Source organism: Rhinichthys klamathensis, unplaced genomic scaffold, assembly GCF_029890125.1.
Source record: "Rhinichthys klamathensis goyatoka isolate OS25496 unplaced genomic scaffold, OSU_Roscu_1.1 h1tg000251l_1, whole genome shotgun sequence".
NCBI classification, from domain to species: Eukaryota; Metazoa; Chordata; class Actinopteri; order Cypriniformes; family Leuciscidae; genus Rhinichthys; species Rhinichthys klamathensis.
This window is the reverse complement of record NW_026606773.1, coordinates 572,501-599,327: the sequence shown is the minus strand read 5'-3', so window position 1 is coordinate 599,327 and position 26,827 is coordinate 572,501. Positions and strand designations below refer to the sequence as shown.

General features: G+C 37.3%; 1 protein-coding gene across 1 annotated transcript; it reads right to left on the bottom strand.

The window, feature by feature from the left end:
* Positions 1–905: 905 nt before the first annotated feature.
* Positions 906–15,965, bottom strand: csf2rb (colony stimulating factor 2 receptor subunit beta). Its single transcript, XM_056266612.1, has 13 exons — positions 15,866–15,965; positions 9,544–9,688; positions 9,147–9,319; positions 8,911–9,059; positions 6,590–6,737; positions 6,356–6,482; positions 6,102–6,253; positions 5,873–6,009; positions 5,596–5,776; positions 4,856–4,952; positions 3,008–3,077; positions 2,068–2,162; positions 906–1,418 (listed from the first exon to the last, which is right to left on the bottom strand). Exons 1-13 carry the CDS (start codon positions 15,963–15,965, stop codon positions 947–949), a joined length of 2,046 nt encoding a protein of 681 aa, XP_056122587.1. The 3' UTR covers positions 906–946.
* Between the last annotated feature and the right edge of the window lie 10,862 nt (positions 15,966–26,827).

Sequence of the window (26,827 nt, the reverse complement as noted above, 5' to 3'; positions counted from 1 at the left end):
AGGCCCCCGATAGTATAAGTGATTTATTTACTCACTTGTTTTGCGTGTGTGGTTTCAGTTGGGTATTGAAACGCATTATTGATACAATTGTGATTTCTGCGTGAAAACGTTTGGTGTTTTTATGTCAAGCGTTTCAAATTGAATTAACAACGAAGCAGAATACATTCAATGCAGCGATCGCCTGTGTGAGCTAGGCACAGGCAAAAACATTCATTTTCGACTAATGCGTTGTTTGCTTTCCTTGCTTTCCACAGTGTGCACTGTGGAAAAGAGAAAACAAAATAAGACTTTTCTTACATTCATTTAAAACATTACTGCCATCTGTTGGTGAGACTGTCATAGCACAGCAGCTTTAACAAGTCCTACTGAAGCTCCAACGAGGTTTTTTTTTACCAGCTTTCATTATGTAGGCTACATCTGAAACATTCATCTGTGCAGCTAGACTGTATAAGACAGCTCTTCAAGTGATAGTTCACCCCACAAAATTGTGTCATCATTTACTTACCCTCAAGTTGTTCCAAACCTGTACGAGTTTCTTTCTTTTGTTGAACACAAAGGAAGATATTATGAAGAATGTTGGTAACCAGACAGTTGACGGCACCCATTGACTTCCTGTATTTATTTTCCTACTATGGAAGTCAATGGGTGCCGTCAACTGTCTGGTTACCAACATTCTTCATAATATCTTTTTTTTTTTTTTTTAGTTCAACAGACGAAAGAAACTCATACAGGTTTGGAATACGTAATGGCATTTTTTTGGTGAACCATCCCTTTAAAGTGACATTTTAAATAAAGCAAAGATTTGATCTGCTTTTATTGTGCTCAATATCATGCACATTTTAGCCATGGCCCTTGCTTGCATCTCTGGATCCATCTTTTGAGTACTTACATTTTTTATTTATTTTATTTTTAGAAATGCACCAAAGTAACATGGAGTCCTTGATAATTATGTTCCAGACGATCCACTCGGCTCTGACTGTTTCATGGTAACACATGGCATCGTGAAGTATCCGGATGGATGAGGGAGGACCGTACAGCCCTGATCTGGGCTGGGGGTGTAGGCTGGAGGTTCATCTGATGGGTTATTGTTCGGAGTGTCAATGGGGGCGGGGCTTTGAATGGCTGGCATGGCGGTGGGAGGAGTTACAACGTAGCCTCCATTTATTGGAGCAAAACTCTCAGACTTTCCTAACACAGATGTCTGATCTCTGTCTGTAGACCCGTCCAATACTTTGTCCTGAGTGCAGGAATCCTCACAGCACAGAATATAAGGCCCACTGAAGTTCATGCCTGATTTGTCTTTGCACATGCCTTCCCCCACGTAGGTGCACAAGTGGTTTGATCCACATGACTGTCCCATTTTACCAGCATTTAAACTCACATCTTCAGTGTGTAACAAAAGCGGCTCCCAGGTGATACTGTAACAAAATTATGGATAAAAGTAAAATAATGTCAGACATAGAGATTTAAGATGCACTTTAAAGTCGACATGAATTACAATACGCAACCCACACCATAATGCAACATATTTTTTAGGGTTTGCAAAGAAAAGTGGAACTGGTGGCATTAGCTGGATGCAAAGACATTTCACAGCAGTGTTGCTACGGTATTATTAACAATCTAAAACAAAAAATAAAACTATTAAAAAAAAAGTTAGGTAATTGAAACAAAGCTGAAGTCAAGTCTCCTTTATTTATACAGCGCTTTATATAATTACTAAAATTAGTAAAACTGATATAAAAATTACAGCTAAATAAAAATATTAAAAAAACAAAAAGTAATAAAAATTGCAAAAGTACAACATTTACAAAAATTGAAAAAAAAAAAAAAAAAACTGAAACCATGAAAATAAAAGCTAATTAGAAAATTTTATAAATACGATATTAGTATATAAATTATACTAAAATATTACTGTTGCAGAGACCATACTGTAATTCCTACACAAAAGACCATGATCATGCAAATATACGTACATATACTGTACATCACAAGTACACAACACATTCATTTCATGCCAAATTTAGAACTGTTTTATTGTGAAATGTTTTCATTTGAGTGAGAGCTTACCTGCTTTTGCAGATACTGAGATTGTCTGTTGCCAGCAGAACACAAATAGAGGTCGCCTCTTTCTCAATGATATGCGGCCATCCGGTGGGAGACTTCTGAAAGAGAGAGAGATAGAAAAAGCAAATATGTAATTTAGTTACACCATAACCAGATTACTAGTTAGCTACTTAGAATAAACTTAATAAAGACAAAACTGATAGACAAAAAGCCATGTTTGCCATCATTTTAGCTGTTGTGTTGCAAAATACACAGTCCCTGAACTTATATGCGCACTTCAGAATTTCGGAAGTAGAAGGTCATCTGGGTACTTTTTGCCTATATGAGTACTGTGAATTCGGACATAGCTACTTCTTTTGTCACATATGTTTTTCAGCTACTATATAAGTATGTGATTTCAGATGCAGCCAGATAGATGGGTGAGAGACATTACAAAAGAGAAAAGGTCAGAGGAATATCACTGGGAGATGAAGGGTTTTGATCAGGCAAGAACTTTAGGAACCGCGTTAATAAAGCTTTCCAGCGCTGGAGAGACCTAAGCTGTAAGGCCTGAAAACAGACGCAGAGGTTGCGTTGTTTCTGCTCCATATGTGCGCTACACAGGTTTTGCTATGTTTCACAGAACCAAGATATGCAGTTGTTGTAATGTTAGCTCTAGTAAAAGGACAGTTTTGATTGGCATTGTTTGTCTGGAGCTGCTGTTCTGCTGGCGACTAACAACCAACTCTTGCTTGCATATGCTCTTGTCTTGTGTGCTGTGTGTTCATTTTTTTTTCTTCTTTGTCATTCGTTTGTCATCTTTGCATTATTTTCCGCGAAGCATTATTTTGCTTCGCTTCAGCTATGACTTTTGCATTGTGTGTTTGTGCATTTTGGGGGTGGAGAAATTAAGGATTTTTTTTTTTTTTTTTTTTTTTTAAATAATCAGTCAGTAAAGACTCACCTTGATCATCCCCTCCAACACTTTGCTCTTTATGGGCGATGGAACCGAACCATTCCATAACTTCATCCTTCTGTTAATAGAATTACACGCATGAATAAATAAACACACAAACAAAAACATCTACATGCACTGAACAAAATTATAAACGCTACAATTTTGTTTTTATCCCCATTTTTCATGAGCTGAACTCAAAAGATATAAGACTTTTTCCATGTACACAAAAGGTCTTTTTCTCTCAAATATTATTCACAAATCTGTCTAAATCTGTGTCAGTGAGCACTTCTCCTTTGCCGAGATAACCCATCCACCTCACAGGTGTGGGATATCAAGATGCTGATTAGACATGATTATTGCACAGGTGTGCCTTAGGCTGTCCACAATAAAAGGCCACTCTAAAATGTGCAGTTTTATCACACAGCACAATGCCACAGATGTTGCAAGTTTTGAGGGAGTGTGCAATTGGCATGCTGACTGCAGGAATGTCCACCGGAGCTGTTGCCCATGAATTGAATGTTTATTTCTCTACCATAAGCCGTCTCCAAAGGCTTTTCAGAGAATTTGGCAGTACATCCAACCGGCCTCACAACCGCAGACCACGTGTAACCACACCAGCCCAGGACCTCCACATCCGGCATCTTCACCTCCAAGATCATCTGAGACCAGCCACCCGGACAGCTGCTGCAACAATCGGTTTGCATAACCAAACAATTTCTGCACAAACTGTCAGAAACCGTCTCAGGGAAGCTCATCTGCATGCTCGTCGTCCTCATCGGGGTCTCGACCTGACTGCAGTTCGTCGTCGTAACCGACTTGAGAGGGCAAATGCTCAGATTCGATGGCGTCTGGCACTTTGAAGAGGATGAATCCCGGTTTTCACTGTACAGGGCAGATGGCAGACAGCGTGTATGGCGTCGTGTGGGTTAACGGTTTTTTGATGTCAACGTTGTGGATCGAGTGGCCCATGGTGGCGGTGGGGTTATGGTATGGGCAGGCGTATGTTATGGACAACGAACACAGGTGCATTTTATTGATGGCATTTTGAATGCACAGAGAGACCGTGATGAGATCCCGAGGCCCATTGTTGTGCCATTTATCCACGACCATCACCTCATGTTGCAGCATGATAATGCACGGGCCCATGTTGCAAGGATCTGTACACAATTCCTGGAAGCTGAAAACATCCCAGTTCTTGCATGGCCAGCATACTCACCGGACATGTCACCCATTGAGCATGTTTGGGAAGCTCTGGATCGGCATATACGACAGCGTGTTCCAGGTCCTGCCAATATCCAGCAACTTCGCACAGCCATTGAAGAGAAGTGGACCAACATTCCACAGGCCACAATCAACAACCTGATCAACTCTATGCGTAGGAGATGTGTTGCACTGCGTGAGGAAAATGGTGGTCACACCAGATACTGACTGGTTTTCAGACTCCCCTAATACAGTAAAACTCCACATTTTAGAGTGGCCTTTAATTGTGGACAGCCTAAGGCACACCTGTGCAATAATCATGCTGTCTAATCAGCATCTTGATGCCAAACCTGTGAGGTGGATGGATTATCTCGGCAAAGGAGAAGTGCTCACTAAGACAGATTTAGACAGATTTGTGAACAATATTTGAGAGAAATAGCCCTTTTGTGTACATAGAAAAAGTCTTAGATCTTTGAGTTCAGCTCATGAAAAATGGGGGTAAAAACAAAAGTGTTGCGTTTATAATTTTGTTTAAATGTTCACCATGGGCTAGCAATACCAGTGTAATGAGTTTTATTTCCAGGTAATGCATGAATTGATCAAATGTTGGATAGATGCATAAATCCATAAATGCCACAGTGTGGTGTGTTTTACCTGTGACAGGCAGGAAGGGCATTGTACAAGATGACGAAAAGCACCGCCACAAACACAGGAACCAAAATGTAGATGACAGAGCTGGTGGGCAATACAACTACACACAAAAAGCATCATGTATTGAGATATGTCTTGTGGGTATCAATTCATGTTGTCCTATAAGCTTAAATAATTTTACAAAGACGTTCCCAGAACTTCTTACATCTTTGTTATTTTAAAAGAATCTCTCTATGAATTAAGTACACATGTATAAAGTTGATTTTTTTTTTAATGCAAAAAACACAAAAGCACATATGCACACACAGGACAGAGTATACAAGAGTACAGAGTATACAACACAATCAATAAGTATACCTGAATGAATAAATGAACAAACAAATAAATGCATACATAAACAAACATGCAGCAGGGTGATTTTAAATGCTCTGTGCCACTTTTTTAATAGTAATCTCAAAATTCACCCAATCTACCCAAATTCAACGCATATGTCAATATTAATCATTTACTTTTTTCAAACATTATTTATTAAATGATTTAGTGTGTAGTTTCTGTTTTGCGTTTCATTGAATTTACAAGGAAGAAATCAGCAATTCATTATTTTAAACCACTTTAAAAGTGAGCACATCTCAATTGTTAACTGGGCACTGACACATTATCCAAATTTGTCTAAAATTAAATTAGGAAAGAAATATATCAACATTATAAAATAGGGTTGTATGATCAGAAGTGCAGAGTGTTACCTGGCTTAGTGGTGAACTCTGCTGGCTGCGACCAATCAGATGGCTGAACTTTAAACTTGTTGTCTTGTACATTTACAGGCAGTAATCTGATCTGGGCCTGGTAAATAGTTGAAGCATTTAGATTCCCAGAAGGAAACTCAAAATTGTTGACCCCATCTTGAAGGGTAATGATCATTGAGTCCTACAAAAAAGAAAGTAAAACCAGGCATGTGATCAGTCACAGCTACAATGAATCATTTAGTCAATGCATCACGGATACCGAAAGTAGCTAACGCACCGAGATGTTGGTCGAGATTTTTAGCTGGGTGGAGTACTGCATCTCCACCTTTGATGGAACAACTGCTGCAGACCAGTTAAAGTTGTAGGTGCCATCTTCTTCCATCACCTGAATCTGGTCAGGTTGTGAAAGTTTAACTTGAAGAGAAGAAGAACAAACATGAATGTTCTTCCTAAACTCCAGATGGCAGCACTGGCACTCAAGACTCCACTAAACAACAGAGACTTACTGTGTTCTCCAGTTCTGAACGTCCTACTGTATAGCACTGGTTTTAGCTCCACTGTTAACAGGTAAGGGTCAGAGACATTCACAGAACACATAAACTCAGATAGCTCAACGTCCTGGGACTGCAGCTGAGGATATTTACAACAAACAGAGGATCTGGGGGATAGAGAAAGGGTTGTCAATGTACAGGATGTGACATCACACTGTAGATCAATTATTAGGGACATCACATGAGTTTGGGATGGATGGAGAACTCACTCATTGTTATCACTGTCACTGCACCAGAGATGATAAGACATCAACTCAAAATGGTCTGTCTTCATTTGCCAGGTACACGTCACAGTTTTTTCTCCCACAATCACACACTGCAGGTTAAAGACTCCATCTGCAAGAGGCCATGAACTTCATTAAAACATGTATTTGCAGTATAATAAGGATAATATATATTAGATAGTTAGCAAACATAAATAAATAAATAAACAAAAATAACACCATTGTGAGTATTCCAGGACACCAGGGGGCTCCAGTCACTCCAGAGTCCTACAGGACCCCGCGCCCTCACTCTGGCTTGATAATGGTTGCCGGGCAACAGTGACTCCTTGTCAATCATATACTCAGACGCATTAATGTTATCCACAATCTGTTCCAGTAAAACAGAATAAGAACTTAGCAAAGGTAATGTTTCAATAACATGCAACCAATAAAATCTGACATCATGAATAACTTTAAAGACAGACCTACTGTGAGTTCTGAGACTGTTAATTGATTGTATATGCCTGTTGAAGCCATCTGCTTTATTATTGTTTTACTTATTTTTAAATTCAAAAGTAAAGCATTTATCAGTTCAATTCATGATGAAAAGCTACATTACCCATAATGCTGTACACAAACTTAACCAAAAGGGTGGTGAGCTATATATATGTATATATATAATTACAGATACATATTTTCAAATTAGTTTTTTTTTTAATTCGATTATGCCGTTTGCATCTAAAAATGTAAATAAAATCTTTGTTAGTGCGTCACTGAATCATTCACTGAACCGATTTGCCTAAAAAATCCCTGATTCATTCATGAACGAAACAAGTGCGTTTGAGAGTGTGTTCGACATTTACTGAACTGATTTTTTTTTTTAAATATACTGATTAATTCAGGAAGTAAACACCACTGTGTGTTTCACAGAGACAAGCAATAGTCGGTTGTTCTGTGGCTTCTTTTGGAAATATTGTCCTTGGCGGAGCAAACAACTGTCAGTATTGTGTCTAAAGTGTAAGTTACTCAATAGTAACACATTGTTTATTGAACTGTTGTGTAAAACATATTCACACTTGCAATCATGCTGTAGCCTATGTTATATATAATTATTACACGGCTCTGTGGAATACTTTCTAATTCTAATTGGTCAATTGCACCATCCAGCGGTATGTTATTTCCTGATAACGTCCGGTAAAAACTGATAACACATCCGGGTAACTGGACAGAGGGATCAGGACCCCAACGCAAAGCGGATAGCAACCGGCTGGATATACATAATCCATTACTTAATTCACTGGAAATATAAGTTGTAATATTTATGCAGTATACAGTACACAAGTATTTTGGCAGCATGCGAAACTACATAACCATTTATTTTTCCACAACTGGCATATACTGATTACATAAGTAACACACTGTGCATGTGCATGTCAGGCTAACCAATCGCATAAATACACAAATAAATGCACTCAGCATTCACCCATGTACATATCCCAATCTTGACAGTGGATCTATCTCCAGTTTCAACCGCTAGTATCACTCTTTCATGTGGAGGCTTTATCTTAGGTGGGAAAGTTTGAGGTTATTATGACATTTCCTTACAGTGTCAGATTGTGTTGTTTGATAGTTGCCTACAGTGAAACAAAGCTGCTGCAGCACAGACATTGTTGTAGACAGGATATCCACAAGGTATAATGTTGCTATCAGATAATGTTTTGAATATGTGAGCGATTTAATGCCATTTAGGGTTTGGTGTTTATACTTTGATGCCTTTTCCTTATTTAAGACGATTTATTTCATTTCATATAGGATACAGTATCTCTCAGAAGTTTGGAGTCAGAAAGGTTTTGAATGCTTTTTAAAGAAGGGCCACCAAGTAGCATTTATTCGATCAAAAATTCAATAAAAAGGTAATACTGTGAAATATTATTACTGTTTAAAATAACTGTTTTCTATTTGAATATATTTTCAAATGTAATTTATTCCTGTGATCAAAGCTGAATTTTCAGCTTCATTACTCCAGTCTTCAGTGTCACATGATCCTTCAGAAATCATTCTAATGTCATGATTTGCTGCTCATTAGATCAATGTTGAAAACAGTTGTGATGAATATTTTAATATTTATTTAATAAATATTTAGGTGGAAAGCAAGCATGCTACTTTTTTTAGCATTCTTTTATTTATAGAAAGTAAAAAAAACAGCATTTATTTGAAATCAAAATCTTTTTTGGAACATTATAAATGTATTGTCATTTTTCATAAATTTAATGTGTTCTTACTGTAGAAAAATATACGTATTGAAGACAATTTATTACAAACACACACACACACACACACACACACACACACACACACACACACACACACACACACACACACACACACACACACACACACATATAAATATATATATATTTTTTTTTTTTTTCATGTTTATTGAATCTAATCCTAAGGGAGTATGTTAAGTACCTTATCTTAAATTAAAAATCCCCTTAGGGGTAGATAGAGGAAAGTATTTGCAAATATTTTTCTGACAATGTACTGTAGTGTGTACTCACAGTCCAGTCTTGCATACCGCTATACTGAAGCTGGTACGTAAGAGTTCTTGTGATATTTGAGGATGCAGGATATGGGCTTTTCCAGGACAGCAGATGACCTCCGCCATCAGCCACCATCTCCTTCAAGTCAATAGGGGCCTTAACTTTTCCTAAAATCACACACATAATGGTGAAATGCCTTTCCACACCAGAGTTGCTTTAGAAGGATATAATGCATGTACAAAACACACACTCACCATGCTGAGCAACTTTGAGGGTTGTGGCTCCGGGGTACTTACAGGGTACTTTGAAATATAGAATGTGATTTGTGTTACTAGAAAACCTTCTAGTGTTAAAGCGACACTCGTGAAAGATCTTCCCATTGGGTAAAAGCACACTGGTTCTGAGCGGGTCACAACGTTTTTCTCTACTGAGAAGGAGAGAGAGAGAGAGAGAGAGAGAGAGAGAGAGAGAGAGAGAGAGAGAGAGAGAGAGAGAGAGATAGAGAGATAAAGTAAAATTTCCCCATTGTAGTCTTTCTTTCTTTCTTTCTTTCTTTCTTTCTTTCTTTCTTTCTTTCTTTCTTTCTTTCTTTCTTTCTTTCTTTCTTTCTTTCGTTCTTTCTTTCTTTCTTTCTTTCCTTCTTTTACCTACTTGAAACTCTTGTCCCAGTAGTGAAGTTCAAAGATGGATTTGTTTGCTGTAGCCTGAGGAAGAACATGCGGATCGACCTCCCATCTGCATTGTACATGTGTCATGAAGTCATTGTAGCACTGCAAGGAATCCATCAATGGAGATTCTAAATCAAGAGATCAGAGGTAAATATTAAAGGTAAAGTCAGTAACATCAGTTCATGTCTGAGTTGCACATTTTAATAGACGCTACAACATAAGGGTCACCAAAGCATGCCAAATACATGTTCTTGGTTTCAGACAAATAATACTTAAAACAGGCTTAATTTGATTACAGTGGCACAGATATCCTTTTTATAGGTAAGAGACCCATACAATTTCCATCAATGTTTATCAACATCAACTCAAGATGTTTAATTGCAATTTGTATTTTTTATAAAATGTATATTTCAGGTGCTATAACTGTCTTTAAGTTTTTAAACACTTTTTGCAGTCAGTAGTTATTTTTCCCCAAGTTTTTCTAGTTCACATTTTAAATTATGGAAGCTTGTTTCCATCACTGATTAAAAAATAAAAAAGGCAATGGCGACTTTTGATCAGAATTGCAAATTTAAACTCATAATTCTGGGGGGAAAAAAGGTCAGAATTGTGAGTTTATATCTTTTACGTTTTTTTTATTTTTTTTATTCCGGGGTGGAAACAAGCCAAGTATACTTAGAATACTTAATTATAATTTTAAGTATATCCTCAATCAAAAGACTGAATACAAGTATAGGCCAAAAAGTAAAATTTTAGAGCAAATATAGGCCAAAAAGTACAATTTTAAGTATAGGGTTGAGAGGGCTGGTTGTAACACACATGGTTTAAAAGTTTCAATACATGCCAGCATGACAAAACTGTGTATTTAATAGTTGCCAAAAAATTGCAGCAAAATTCAAAAATCTTTGGAACATTTATTTTTCATCTCTGTTTTTGTGTTTATTTAAAATTAGACAAATCTGATATTATTTTAATCCTATATCTGTTATTTAACAGTTGAGATAGTTCTTTAATGCTGATCTAACCAGGAGAAGACACTAGCAGGGTTTAAATCCCAGTTGCGCAGGCGGGGAATGTTGTAACACTGCGTTACAATGTGCTCCTATTAGAACTATGCCTTCCATACTTTTATGGATTCTATTGAGATACCATGAGAAAAAGGTGAATAAATATTGAGATTTAATGTTCAGAAATGATTAATTATTAATTTATTATTATTATTATGTTTTGAACTATGCTGTATAGCTCTGTTTTGCAGTGTGCTTGTTGACAAACTACTTTTATTGCCATGTTGCCATGATTTTATATGAAAAAGTTAATAATTGTAGGCCATTTTATTGAGAAAATATTTTAGTTTGTCTTGTATATTTTTTTATTAGATCAGATAACATTTTAAGCTGTTATATGTACATGTTACATTGTGTCCCTCATATGTTACAATGTACCCCACCAATGGGGCATGTTGTCACATTTCAATTCCATTCTTTTGGGGTAAATAAAGAAAAAAGTATACACTGTATTAATGAACAAAACCACATAATTGTACTAAACGTGTGAAATTAATGCGGGTAAAAAATAATACTCTGAACCCTAAATAGGTTTACACAAACTAAGAAAGTCAACTATTGTTAGGTTGTGCCTCGCTCTCCCCTATATTTCTGAGAAGTAGCCTACATGAAAAAGTATATAGACTGAAAGTATACTTTCTTATTTTTAGTTTAAAGTCCCCCTTAAAATTTAATTGGAACGTCACTTGGAATCAGCTATGGAGTTGATTTTTTATATTTATTTTATTTCCCTTTAAGAATTTGCTTAATGCAGCATGATTGTACATAGGTGTTTTTGGGTTGTAAATTAAAAAAATATAAAATAATTAATATATCAGAGTTGTTTGTGGTGGTGGTGATTAGACGAGATCTTCGGTGACGTCACAAATTCACAATCGAGTTACATTGTGGTATATGGAGCTGCCTGAAGTGTACATATGAAGGAGACTCGCTCCCTCAGTCAAAATCGAGGGATTTATCTGTCCATAAACTTCCCTCGTCCACTTCACGAAGTGGAACGCACTTCAAAATGGTGGCAGGGATTCCCCCGAGGGGAAGTGCTTAGGGAAGTTCGCAAGTGCGTGTCTAAAAGTTGACTGGAACGCTGGACTGAAGTAAACGCTGCACAATAGTATCGCTCTTTACAACGTCGGACACATAACAGTAATTACAGTTTTTCTCGATTGCTTAAACACTATAACCAGGCTTTTTAACTAAAATTTCAAAACCATAATGCCATTTATCAAAAAGCACACCCATTTCACTGAACTATGAACACTATTCCCCTGTTTTGACACATTAGTCAGATTTGTTGAACTGTCACAGCAAAACTCTACACACAAATCCCTTCATTTCTCATTGCCTACACCACATGGTCATTTAGAAAGCACTAGCATTCAAAATTGTTCACTCAAGTCAGCACAGCTTCAGCTCAGTTAGCACACAATTACCCAGGTGAAAACACTAAGAGTCAAAATTGAACACACATCAGTCAAATCCTTCAATAGATAGATAAAAGCTTATACAATCTTTTATAAAAGATAAAAATTAGTTTACTGAGTTTTGGAACAATGGATCCACAGAGAAATTAAGCAATAGGTCGAGGAGGATGAGGAGGAGGAGGAGTTAGAGGAAGAGGAGGAGGAATAGGAAGAGGAGGAGGAGGAGGAGGAGAAGAAGAAGGAGGAGGAGGAGGAAGGGCAAGGGCAAGAAGACAAGCAGTCTCTGATGAAATTCAAGCCACTTTGGTTGGCCATGTCCTTGTCCATGGTATGACTATGAGGGAGGCTGGGCAAAGAGTACAGCCAAATTTGAGTCGCTTCCCCGTCGCCTCCATCATCAGAACCTTCAGAAAGGTGTGGTGGCAAACACATTTCTATCACTGAATAAGAGACAAACATTTCCAATTGTCTTTGATGAGGTTTATGTTCTTGCAAGAAAAGGCCAGCAGTCGTACAGTCACACAGAGTGGCTGCAGAGTGTGACAGTGAAGGGAGGGCATCCTTTCTCCTTTATAGTCTTGACTCCCAGAATGTTATCTTTCTAGGCCAATGATGGTATTTCAACCATATGTGGAACATTCTTAGACTTGTTCATCATATTGTATCCTTGAGTGGAGGCATGTACCAACACTCTTTACCATTCCAATACAATTCCATATTTGAATAAGGTTTGTGTGTGCTCTTTTACTGTCATATGATGCTCACACACATCTTACGTAAGAGTAGGAGAGAGTAAAAAAGCAAGCAACATGACTTACCAGTTTTGGAAATGTTGTTTTGAATTTATAGCACCAGTGTGTAAGACTATGTTGTAGTGTGTGTATTTTTGAGGGCTTGTGTGTCCCGTCTGAGGGCAACGTTTGGTTTTTCAGCAAGAGTGACTGGTTTTGAGTGTAGAGCTTCATTTTGACCTGAAAATAGGATGTTTGGGGAATTGGGTGAGACGTTATGGGTTTGTGTTTACTGTTTTGATAATACGAGGCATAGTTTCAAGAAATGTGTTTAAGCAATCGAGAAAAACTGTAATATGATTAGCTTGACTACGTTATCAAACAGTTGTGTTGCTAATGTTAGGCTACACAAACAATGTTCCCCTTCACCATCTCAGAGTCAGCTGCCTTCTAAACGCTGATTTATTTCTGCGTGAGGCTATGCGTCGGTTTTCACTAGGCCTGTCCGACTTGAACCGGCACTGCACAGACCGATCGGTTTATGACATCAAAGTACCACGAGAGCGATTGAAAAGCACACAGAGCCGTCTGCTCTCGCCAGGGCCGTAGCTAGAGGATTCGGGGCCCCTGAAAAAATATTGATGTGGGCCCCCACCACCCTCCACCAATATCATATACTGTACAATAGATGAACATGGAGGCCCACATAACAGAAGATGGTGATGTTGTTGTAAAACCTTTATTTTAAAAGTTAAATATTTATATAAAAATTACAACTAATAAAAGCTAACAATAAAGCAAGAAATTGTTAAATAATAATAAAACCAATTTTTAAAAAGTAATAATTTTTTCCCCCCATCAGTCTGTTATAATTCATAAATCAAAAAGTAAACATTTAGAAATTGACAAGAATGCAGTCTAATTAAAAAAATAAAACCATTCATTGTCTTATTTTTTAATAAAGATAATATGGAACTGGTAATATTATTAAATAAAGCGAATACATTTATTCATCCAAGTGCAGTGTGTTGTATTTGTGTTTTCTCGATGTTTTAAATATCATCAGCCGGCAGGTCAGATGCATTATGCAATGCGTCGTGACTCGTGGAATTTTTTTAAAACTCTATTTACAATAGTGTAAAAAGACAGGAATTTACACCACGTAATCATTCGGTCGATTGTGGCGCGCACCGATAATAAAAAATGACTGTACACGGCAGACTGTAGACGGAAGTTTTCTAATTCCCAGCGAAATAACAATATATAACCGGTCTTTAAGAACGTCTTGATCGACTGGGATACAACCACTCTCCTTGCCTTCCTCTCCGTCTTTTCCTGGCATTTCTGGTTCCCTGATTTATGTTTTCTTTTCCCCGACATTTTTCAGTCAGTTAGTCTCCTGCTCTTCCACCAAGTTCATCGTTAACTTCAGGCTGCCGCCTCAACTCTGATTGGTTCTGTTCACGAGCTGGGGTGGGACTTACAATTTTATTGGGTCCATCTGATGTTTGTCACTGACTCTGACTGAATAATTAATAAATACTTTAGGTCGGACTAAACCATTTTTATGGAGGTAAGAGAAGCAGATATTTGGAAAAATATTTACCCAAATTGCACGTTTTTGTGGTTTTCATTTAAATCTCAGGCATACAACTAATATAAATATTAGAATTATTCATACTACAGGGGCCTAAATAGTATAACTGCTGGATTTTGTGGGGCCCCCTGGGCAGCGGGGGCCCCTATAATTGTCACCACCTTTCAGCCCACTAGCGACGGCCCTGGCTCTCGCAGTATTTTTATGTCATTCACCGATCGGTTTGTGCAGCGCCGGTTCAAGTCGAAAAAGCTTATTTATACTTCTGCAGTGTTTTCCGCGTTGACGTGCAATTACACAAGCAGAGGAAGTATGTGAAACCGAGGATGGGTTGAAGCAGACAATCACAGCGCTTGTGGAATTGATGCGTTGTTACATTTTTGGAGAGGTGCAAGTCAGGGTACACCGAAGGATACGCGCTACACAGCCTACGACATAGGCCTAGATGGAGTGAGTTTGACGCAGAAGTACAAATTGAGCTTAACAATCAGTATCCTTAGAAATGCTTTGAGCTTAGAAAGGCATATAGTTCATCATAACATCATAATGCATCGTACACCCGCCGCTATATTGCTAAATCTACGCGATTTTTTCATATTAACAGAAAAATATACCGGGATAACCTGCATGGCTTCTCTTAAGACTCCCCAGCAGCTTCACAGCATAGTTAATGATATGCTAAAGCCCACCCGTATTTTGGCGTGATTGGTTACAAGGTAGTCTGTGACGTCAGAAACACCAGTGATTTCAAACTTAGTTTTTAAGACTGTCTTTAGATCACTGAAGTTTTAAAGAGAAAATACCCAGCAATGGTGAATGTTGACATGGTTTGCCTTAAAGCATATTAAAAACACCACATAGACATTTAAACAACAGTAAAAACTGCATTTACACCACAGGGGGACTTTAAAAGTAGTATACTAATAGCACACTTGAATAAGGGGATAAAAGATAAAAAACAATGACAGCCAATCAGAATCCATCCTGCTAATATAGATATTGTTATAGTTATCTTTATATTTACTGTTCTTGGTGCCTTTAGGATGTCACATTACAAGACAAACTTTGTTTCCAAGAGCATCGCTTTCTCACAGACGTGTGTGACCACAGACAGGAACTTCTGACAAAGCTCTGGATGATGCCATTTATTGGATTGCTAAATTTAAAGGGAGTTTTATATACTATTATTAGATTCAGCAAGGCTCTCAAGATTACTTAGAAGTGAATTTCTAAAATTCTTTGGAACTGCAAATCTGCAAAAAGTGTCTACAAAGGAAAATCTCTATTGACTGTCTAGCTAGGTCCAAGATAAGGGTTTATTTTTGATGGGATAATACAATTTATATGTATGAGTCCAGGACGGAGGCCACAATAAGATTATAGAGACCACCGATAAGGTCTATCTGATGGACACAGGCCTGAACTACACAGGTTTTACAAAAGAGAATTGAATGCAATAATGTCTGTAGGTGTTATCTTTCTCTCTCACCTTTCCCAGGCGTGACTTCATAATAAAGACACTGGTTGCCAATGCCCCGTCTGATCAGCAGAGTGAATGAAACCATATGCAGAATCCATGTGGAGAACATTGTAGCTGAGATGCACGATCAGAGGCCAGGCGGTTGGGTTTTTTTTTTTTTACAGCAGGTGATTCTTCTGGTTACTTCCAAGATATCTGAATATTTACAAACCAGTGTTGGTGGTTAGAACCATTCAATTTAAAGGGACAATTCACCCCCAAAAAAGAAAGTTCTGTCATTGTTTATTCACCCTGCAGTTGTTTGTTTTGAAGAACTTTGGGGTACAAACAACATTGAACCTCTCCGACTTTAAAAAAAAAACAAAAAAAACAAGGCAATCTTCAAAATATCTTATTTTGGGTTCCACAGAAGGAAAAAAGTCCTACAGTTTGGAACAAAACATGAGGGTGAGGTAATTTCAGAATTTTCATTTGAGGGGAATGACATTATGCTGTTATAAAAGCAAACACAAAAACACACCACAAACATGCTTCTGGGAAACACTTATTGCTTTTAAGTACAGAATTTCATTTTTCTTACAGTACATTTTTCCTGTCATTAAAAAATTGTGCATCCACACAGCAAACTTTAAAGCTTAATGGTTTTTAAAGTCATTTCTGCGCCACCAAATGAAACAGAATTGTAAAAAATAAAGATTGTTTTCCTGAACACTACTCCCGTCTACCATTGGTCCGGCAAACAGATTGTGCAACACAGTCGGATTGTCCTGAGTAAAACTCATGGTTGAGTCTACAGTTAGACGTGTTTAAAACATAGAAACTGACAAACTTAACTTTAAAAGTTATTTTGAAAACGTAACAAAGCATCTAAAAATGAAGGATGCACACAATTCTTTTTTTTTTTTTTTTTTTTTTAAAGCACAAAGTTGTATATATAAAATTGCTTACTGTTTGAGACAAAAGCATGGTGACCTCCAAATCCATCTTTAAATTGAGAATTCAAAATCCATCTTTTAATTAATGGAGCACCTCAAGGAACAGGTGCAAATCTTGATAATCGCTCTAGATCTTCATGGCACACGTTTTGTACAATAACTGTACATAAAACTAAGATTCTGCGGTAAACCTGACCATCTACCTCTACCCTTAACCCACTAATGGAGCGACGCGGCGTAAAGCACAGACGCAGCACTCTGTCACCGTTCTCGCAACTGCCAGGAAACTGCTAAGAAAGGGATTTCCCTGAGCTTAAAAGGCTTGTGTGAGGGGCGTTGGGGGAAAGAGATGTGGTCAAACTAAACACGTTCAGTCGGAAATTGACTTTAAAATGTGTGTAGTTTGTAAAAGTTAGTTTAGTTTCTTATGTTTTTCTGCCAATTTTAAGTTTACGCTTTCATTTAGAGGTTGCTTGCCGTACGGCTGCTATGTTTAGCTGCGGTGAATTACAGGAGCGAACGTAGGTGAGAGCTGAAAGGGCAAAAGAAACAAAAACATGTTTTACATCACTCCTTGTTCCTACACTGACTTAAAATGTGTTTTCACCGCAACAACTCTTGGTGGCCTTCACGTGTGAATGCACTCCAATAAGCAAAGCAAAAAACAACAACAACAGCAACAAAAAACGGTTTAACAGTGTAAAACACGTACTGCAACAAGACAAATTTACTTGAGAGGGTAACTTGTTTTCATAAATCTAATAAATTTTTTGTGTTATGTTTTTCTTGTTTTAAGCATAAATGCACTAAATGTAGCTATAGCTATTTATGCTTAGGCCTAATAGCAAAACAATTTTAGTTCAGATTTTCTTGAAACATATTCCGAAACTTCATGTTTATTTTTTAGGTTAAATGTTATTTCTCAAAGAATCTCAGGGATAAAAACGTGTTGAGAATATAATTATCTCTAGTCTTTTTGGTTTCTGATTATCTGTCTATTCTATATTGAGATGATCTTTAAATCCATATAAAAATCAGGATAAAGGTCATTTTTGTTTCGGAAGTCTTCAGAGACGCTTATAACAAAGTTGGTTTTTGAAAATTGTTAAATTACCACTTCATGATAACTTATCAATTATATTTTTCCCTATATCATATCGTATTATCAATGCGGTTTCAGTCTTTGCAAGTTCAATATAATAGAAAAATTTGATTTTTTTTCAAACAGTAGTGCTTTATTTCATGAATTCACCCAAATTATCTTAAATAAATATAAATAGCCTATATTTTCCACTTCTGTCACTGGTGATTTTTGAATTTGGCTAATTTTAATATAAAATATATATGTCTGTGAATTGCAAAAGCTGAAAGCTTATTACACAATTTCATACTCATCTAAAAGTATATTCGTGGTTAAAAAAATCCTTACCTGTATTTCTGTCATCAAAAGCAGGCTAGTAAACTTCCCATTCATCAGTGCTTGGATTAAAGAGTGCTTATCTTGGTCTGTTGCAATCGACTTTTTTGAGGCTGTGTTCTCATAACTGAAGTGCATATGCACATTAGATCATTTACTTGAACTATAGCTCAAAACCAAAAGTTCCTTTTTTCTCAGTTGGGTAAAAACAATAGTTGTTTGGTCATCAAACCAGTCTTTTCACATGAACTGGGTTAACATGCTGCAGCTGAATATGAACCAAGAACTAAATAATGATATCTTAATCAATATATTGACTGTATTCACCTTTACAGCATGAACGCCACCTTCTTATGGAGAATGAATTTTTTACACCCAAAAACACATTCACACACTCATACTTCCACATTCAATTGCTAATATGTTGAGGTATACCCATGAACTCACATTTGCAGATTCAAACAGAAGTGAGAGCTTTCCAGTAACAGGCAGGAGATCCTGAAAGTATCATTTCTAACTCTTTCTCTTTCTCTTCCTCTTTTTCTCTGTGCATAGTGTGTGTGTGTGCACGCACGAGTTACTCGGCTCTTCTATTTGAAGTCATAGTGGTCATAGGTGTTCAAGTGTAGCCATTTGACTTTTTAAACATGTTTAAACATCCAGTCGGTTTCTCTTATATTTCCAGTAACAACAAGCAATCCCTTGGTAACTTTGCTGTGTCTCTGAATTATGAATGAACATAAGTGTTCCTAAACAAAGACAGGATGACTAAAAATACACTTTTTGTCACTGGATGGGCTTGTCCCTGCGAAAGTTGCTGCACAAGGGTTATTCAAATCTCTAATACTAAATATGTGCCATACTAGTAATTCTGTTCAATTAGAAGGTGACACTGATTGTATTTTCGGTATAGAGGGGAGAAGTTAGAGTGAGAAGAAAAGTATTGAGAAATGTTGCGTGCCAGCTTCGAACTACAATACCCAATACCCACAGTAGCATTTCCATACAATAGTTGGCGAAAAACAGTATGTGAGCAAGTCATATATGTCCAAATTCATAGTAAACCAGTAGGCGAAAGTACCCAGATGACCTACAACTTCCGGCGACGTTCTGCGCACCCAATGGACACTTTACTTTCCCATGAGGCCACGGGAGAGAATATGTGATTGGCAGTGAAGCAACGCAATTGATGCCATAGGTCACGGCGAATATAGTACCTCCAAATTTCATTAATATTACACACACTATATATAGAACATTGTTTTTTAACAGTGGCAAAGGAAGCTTCAAACCAAATGTAGTACCTACAGTATTCGATTACGGACACAGTGAATGCATTACTAACCAGTAACCAATATCAATGCTTGTACTAACCAGGCCACGACCACAGAGAATGTCATTTTAATTTCAAAACTGTGTAAGAATACTTACACTGCATAACATGGCTAAAACTTCAGTTCCATCATGGAAGTAGGAATGAAATTTAAGCTATAAAGATTCACATAAAAAAGCTGAAGGCTTTTATTTCATGGCCTAATATGTTTTGGGCTTTATGCTCTCTTCATTTTTGATGTCTGAATGTGTGCGGTTGGCCATGATCTATGAATTATCAGTTCAGATTAAAGTGATGTGAAACTGCGATATTTCCTGACCACAGGAGACAGGACGTAAATGAGATACTGATCTCTCTGCCACAAAAATAGTTTGTGTGCGAACGCTTGAGCTCAGGTTGGATGACAACTGGCAGCCTTTGTGAATTTGCATCTACATAAACGCCATACCGACATTTAATCAGCGCATTTCAACAGAGCCTTTTCAATGCCTTATTTTGAGAATTGTTGGGGAATTTTTTGGTTTATCAGTGATTATTTGGTTTATTGGTTCTTTGGTAAAGTGCGTTGTCAGTCTCCAAGCCTTCTGTGGATATCGCAGGGTGGGCAGCATATATATATATATATAGAGAGAGAGCAAGATATAGAAATAGTAGATATAGATAGATAGATGCCATCAATATAACAAGAACAAGGATTTATGATTACTTGACAAATTATAGTCTGTCTTTGTTTGTAGCTATACTTCTCAGGAGCGTGACTGTCAGTCAGACCACATGTTAAAAAGAAAAAAATGAAAGAAGAAAACAAAGAGAGATAAAGAGAGATCGTGTGAAGATATGACATGTTGTAGCGGAAAGGACAAACTGTTTTTTTTTTCAGATGAGCAAAACAATCCTCTGTATATCACAATGTTGTTATGAGAGAAAACATGTTTTATGATATTTAATTAATATCAGAAAAAAAATGTGTTTCTGTTGTTGTCTTCCATTTTATATGCAGAATAGACCTCTGCGTGGATCTCGATCAGCATATTTCTAAGTATGAAGAGTATGTGCTGCACTGGTGATAAGGATATAAGCACAGTATGCACTGCAGTAAAACAGTAGGCCAGGATATTCTACACAACTATATACCTTCATTTAGGGGTTGATTTATATGACGTTGAGGGCAAATAAACACTGATGACACTATTATTGTCTGCTCTTGGCTCTATGCAGAGCTCTTTTATAAAAGACAGGGAAAACGAAACCATGTGTAGACTGTCTTGATGTGGAGAATTTCTGTCTGTCTGGAAAATAATGAGTGCCGAATAGTTAACAGAAAGAAAACAGCAGAATATACAGTTTTGCTCATGCACAATTAGTTAATTTGCTTTTAAGTGCAGACAAGCACTCATTTATATGAATTTGGTGCCTTTTAAATATCCTTTTGTGTCCATCAGACTACAATAAAAAGCCCTGGCCATCCTGAATTTATGGAAAATTTCAACAGGCTATTTATAGCCAACCCTTGATTTTTTCCATGTAATATGCATCACACGAGCTGTGGATGCTCTGTGGCCATCATTTTATGCGAAAACATGCACTGTAGCTAAATTCATCACTGAGCATTGCAAACTTTGTGACCAAAAAGGTTCAAGCAATATACGCATACACAGATGCATGCTTCAAAAATCTATGAAAAAAATAGGATGCCATCTGGGCATACTATTTTCAATCTGGTAAACTGTGTAGTACGAATAGTTGAATTGTGAATGTGCAGTATATCCAGTGGATAATGAAGGAACTGACAATTTATTTATTTTTTGTTTATGTTCAAGTGTATGTATATGTTTTCTTTTTTGTTTTGCGACTAATTGTATTGTACGTGTCTTCTGAGCAAGATTGGGGTTTGTGGGTTTGGGTTATGTTTCCATAAGATAAAGATTTGAATGGTTAGCTGCACATTAACTTAATGTTAGCATTAGCCACATGCAGGAGGGTGGTCGTGTGCATCTATCTGGATTTTTTTTATGTGTTTTGTGATGGATTGTATTCATTTACAGAGTAGTTTTATCTTCTCAGAATCGTGTATGTGAAAGTTTGCATATTCATGCTTGACTGATATCTGGATTCCCCTATTTCTAATTTGATGTTAGTTCAACTCAGTTGAATTTCACACCTTTGTGCTTTCGTTGCTTGTGCGTGTGTGTTTTGACAGAAAAAAAATTCTCTGTATTTGAGCATGTGTAAGATGCAAACGTTTGAGTGTACTTTTTAGCAAGTTCAATAAGTCTTTCATTCACAAGGTCTTGCCATGCAGGTTTTTATAACACTTGTTAGTCATTTAGCTGCTGACACTACATGACATTTGAAGCTGTGACTCAGTCAAGAAGGAAATATTTAAAAGTCACATGCTCTTCTTGAGTATAAATGTCTCTTATTGGCCTTTCATTCCCTTTTTTCCCCAAGGTCACTCTGTAAAACTCTGTCCTGTGAGTAACTATTTTCACCCATGCGCTTGATTCTCTCAAACAAGTCTCTAGAAGTTTTTGTGTTCTCAAGACTTCCTGATGACAAGTGTCAGTGTGAACTTTAAAAGCCACAATACGTTTAGAACTTCCTCATTTTCATTGTTTTCAGGACCTCTTTTTCCACTGTTAAACCTTTAGTTTGGTTTTCATATAGTTTATTTTGAGTTGTTCTACTCTAAAACCAGACGGTGACTCATGAACAGGTAGGAAGGTTTTGTGGCCAAAAACTACTTTCACTTCAGTGTTTTACAGGAATAGCTTTTGGAGTGATTTTTTTAGTGTGTTTTCTGTGGACACCCCACCTAAGAACAAAAACAAAAACAAAAAAAACACGCAGTAAAGCATTATATGCCAGATAAATCGAGCTGGAGGTGTATAATACCGGAAGAAAGCTCTTCCTTAACATTCTGAAGACCTGATGAGAATGCGAATAGTATTAAAGTCCCCCTGTAGTCAAGAATTGTATCCCTTAAAACTCATATTTGATCACCAAAATTACATATTTAAAAGTTTTTTCGTGTGAAAAACATAGCTTGAATGTCACATGGACTACTTTGATGATGTCTTTATTTGCTTTCAAGGACAATATATCGTGTATACATTTTCAATGGAGGGAAAGAAATCTCTCGGACTAAATCTAAAATATCTTAAACTGTGTTCCGAAGATGAACGGAGGTCTTACGGGCTTGGGACGACATGAGGGTGAGTCATTTATGACATAATTTTCATTTTTGGGTGAACTAACACTTTAACTGAGGTAAATGCTGCACAATGGTATCGCACTTTACAATGTTGGACACATAACGGTAATTAATATGATTAGCCTTTTGCTTGACTGTGTTATCAAACACCTAATAATGTGTTGCTAATGTTACACAAACCATGTTCCCGTTCGCCATCTCAGAGTCAGGCAGCTGCCTACTAACAATCAGCATCCTTAACAATGCTTTGAACAACTCAGAACGTCAGCGGAGAAAGGCATATAGTTAATCATAACATCAGATACATAATTCACCTGTAATATTTCTAAATATTGCCGATTTTTTATATCAACAGAAAAATATACCGGGATAACCTGGCTTCTCTTGAGACTCCCCTGCTTCACAGCATAGTTAATGATTTGCTAAAGTATTTTGGCGTGATTGGTTACAAAATAGTCTGTGACGTCAGAAACACCAGTGATTTCGAGACTGTCTTTAGATCACTGAAGTTTAAAGAGAAAATACTCAGCAATGGTGTTGACTTATGAATGTGCACATGGTTTGTCGTAAAGCATATTAAAAACACCACATAACACCACATAGACATATTTACAACATTAAAAACTGCATTTACACAACAGGGGGTCTTTGTAAACTGTGTTGCAGTATCAAACAAGGAGAGCTCATAAAACAATAAGCACTGGTAAAATGTCCACAATAAGATAAAGAAATATTATTTATATGTTGCATGGGAATGCTAGCTTTCTCCTTGTATTGTATGTTCCTGTGCCTTGTGCCTTGTACCTTGTATTGTATCACCTTGGTGATAAGTGACTTGAAGGTGATCAAATGAAACTTTGCCCCCATAGTGCCACCTAGAGTTCTTTTCTTGACATATCCATTCATATTTTAACAGCAGATTACACAATGAAGGTGTTTTGTGTGAAAGTGTGTGTTTCTTTCTCTTATTCTTTAAAATAACTACTAATAATGCAAATGAACACACACACACAGACACACACACAGTTGTTTCCCAAAAGTTCCTTGGTTAAAAGAAGTTCCTTAGAAGTTGCAGTTTCTATATGATGTAATACTGTTCTCTTCAGACATGAGTCTACTTCCTGTAAGCACAGATTTCCTTCTTTGTTTTTTTAATTCAAGCCAAGCTGAGGCATATTACCAGGAAACTTCTTTATTACAGTATTAGCATATTGTCCTGATAAGGAGAGACGCTTTCTCATTTGGGATGGGGAAACCGTCTTTAATGGGACTTTTTTTTCTTATACCCGAAAAGTTGTGTAAAGTCATGCAGCACTTACAAGAGGTTCCAGGGCCATTTCACAGCGATTAATGCTGATGGAGGTCTAATGTGGTGCAATATTGTTTTGCAGTGTGTCCTTTAATGTTCTTCAGAAACTTAAGCAATGGGCTGTGATGTTGCAGCGTTAGTGTGTGTGTAATCCAGAGGGAATTATGCAGCCTTTGTCCTTCATGCTAGGGCTGCACAATTTACTCTTCAGCAGGCTTAAATGGACTACAATTCCCATGGGATGTCCACAGGATACTGCATCCTCTCTATACTTTAATATTCATCCCAGTCAGCCGGTTGAAGACCATCAAATTCCAATAGATTGATTTAATAATGTACAGAAACATGATTGATAATCCTGAATCTCTATAACATTTGTGTGTTGTTGCAGGTGGAAAACTCCCTGCCACAATTATGGTTTGTTGGGTTTTCACAAGTTCAGTTTGATGTCTCGTTTCTCTTCAGACCTCAACCTCAGGCTGATCCCAGGACTGCGGCTCACTCTACAGCATGTACGACTAAGCATGCTCTACCACCACCCAGGTAAAAGCTGTTGGATGGGCTGGAGACACACACACACACACAAAAAAAAAAGAATAAAAGTAATTAAATGGAGAATAAGTACCACAGACTTGCCTAGCAACCAGTCTTTGCTCAATGAAGTCAAAAGAGTTGACCCCATACTGTGCTTAAAACTCAACTGAAATGAGTTGAGATTGTTGCAGAAATCATCTACATTGTGACCTTATAATCGTTCCCTGAAAGCCAGTTTCCCTGCAATTTCTATCCGGATGCAGTAAATGTGATCATTGTGTGTGTGTGTGTGTGTGTGTGTGTATGTTTTGAAGGCTTTAAACTGCCCTATAGTGACAGTTTAGTCTTTCGTGAAGCACTGGATAAAAGATGAGCTTATTATAATTTGCTCTTTTATTCCATGTCTAAATGGATTTAAGGATCCGCTTACTGCACATTAAATTAACAAATTCCCTTTTGGATCCCAAAGAAAACAAAGGAAAGGAGAAAGCATGTATGTTATTCATAAAGCATAAGTATGTTATTCTGGTAAATCTATCAACTCTCTCCCGTGTACACTGGATCAGTCACATGGAGAAAAGTGGTGTACATGCATCCCTCACACAGAGACAGTATGAAACTTTTTACACCAGATTAAGTTTTCAGATGAGTTTGTTTCCTGTCATTTTCAGCCTAGCTGAGTAATATATGCTTGCGCACTAATTGCCAAACCAGTTTGTGTAAACAGTGAATCAGTCTGTGAATTACCAAACAGCTGAGGTCAACTTTAACCCTGGTTTGAGTAATTCTGTAATGTGGCTAGTTTTAGTGCTTCCCTTGAAGGTTGATTACAGAGCAGCATGTTGCCTGATGTGATATTGAACGTCATTAGCGTTTAGCTGATCTGGGAGCTATGTTGGCCGTCAGCCTAAAAGCGTTCTTTTTATATACAGCAAAGAAACCCAGTAGCCCAGCTCAAATCTCTGCATGCCCTAAAACGCTGAAGAAAACAAGCAAACGTCGCGTGTGTTTGGTTGAGGCACTTGACAATCAAAGTCACTGATTATGTCAAAGTATATCGTTGTATTCCAAGTCTTCTGAAGTCACGTACCAACCCGAAATATCCATATTTGCTGAAGGTTTTCCCTTTCACCATTCACACACATTCAAATTGCTTTGGATAAATGAATATGTTTTGAAAATGTTGCTTTTTTATTCAGGGAATAAATGTAAAATCATCGTAATGCGTCGTGCATTGTATCAGGATTGATGTCAGTGAAGCCAAACAGCATTGTTGTGTTTTCACAAGCAATTGTGACAGACTGAGTTAATGATACAGAAGTGCAAATGATATTAAAGTCGCCATAAAATGGAAATCCACCCTGTTTTATAAATGCATGTTATTGATCAAAACGTTTTCCATCCATGCATATGTTTAATTGTTTTGACCTCATAATTTGTAATCAAAATATCTTGATTTCTCTATGGTGACGTACAGACTTCTCCAGTCATTTCATCTGCAATAACATATATATGCAATAACGTTTCTTAAAATCGACTGCATTCGGATCTGCCTTCATCCAATTAACAACTAATGGACAGAACCAAGTTTCCTACCTATATATATATTTTTATTTTTCCATAATTCGTTTCACTCGGATGTACAAGACACAATCTATCGCTACTTCTGTTTCATCGCAACTTTAAATTAAACAGAAAATATTCCAGCCTGTTCCCCACACAAAGGTATCATATGGCTTCATTTTGGGTTGCATTTAACACAGATGCCGCTGCCACTCTGAGTGAAAAATGAGAGAAAAACCAGAGGTGCTGTGGCACACATAGTGATATGACCAGATGGAGTGATACATGGCTCACTGGAGCATGTTTCCAGGATTGTGATGGGACAGCAACAGGCGGATGGGTTTCTGTGATGCTGAATATACATGCTTGAAGACAAATTATATTTATTTCTGTTTTGTCTGAAGTGCTATACTATTCAACCTCTTGTTCATGCTCCCCCCCCCCCCCCCCCCCCCCCCCCCCCCATAAAATAATTGTGTATGTGCCTTTAGGTCATTCTATTAATTTGGACTCATGCCACTATCTGTACCCCTCCTGGGATTTCATCCCTCGTTTTTGCTAGTCATTCTTCCCCACTCAGCAGCTTTTGGTGTTTTTGTGCATGTTCCAGTTTATTAATCCTTGTGTTTCATCTTTACCTCAAAACATAATTTTCCTCAGGGTTTG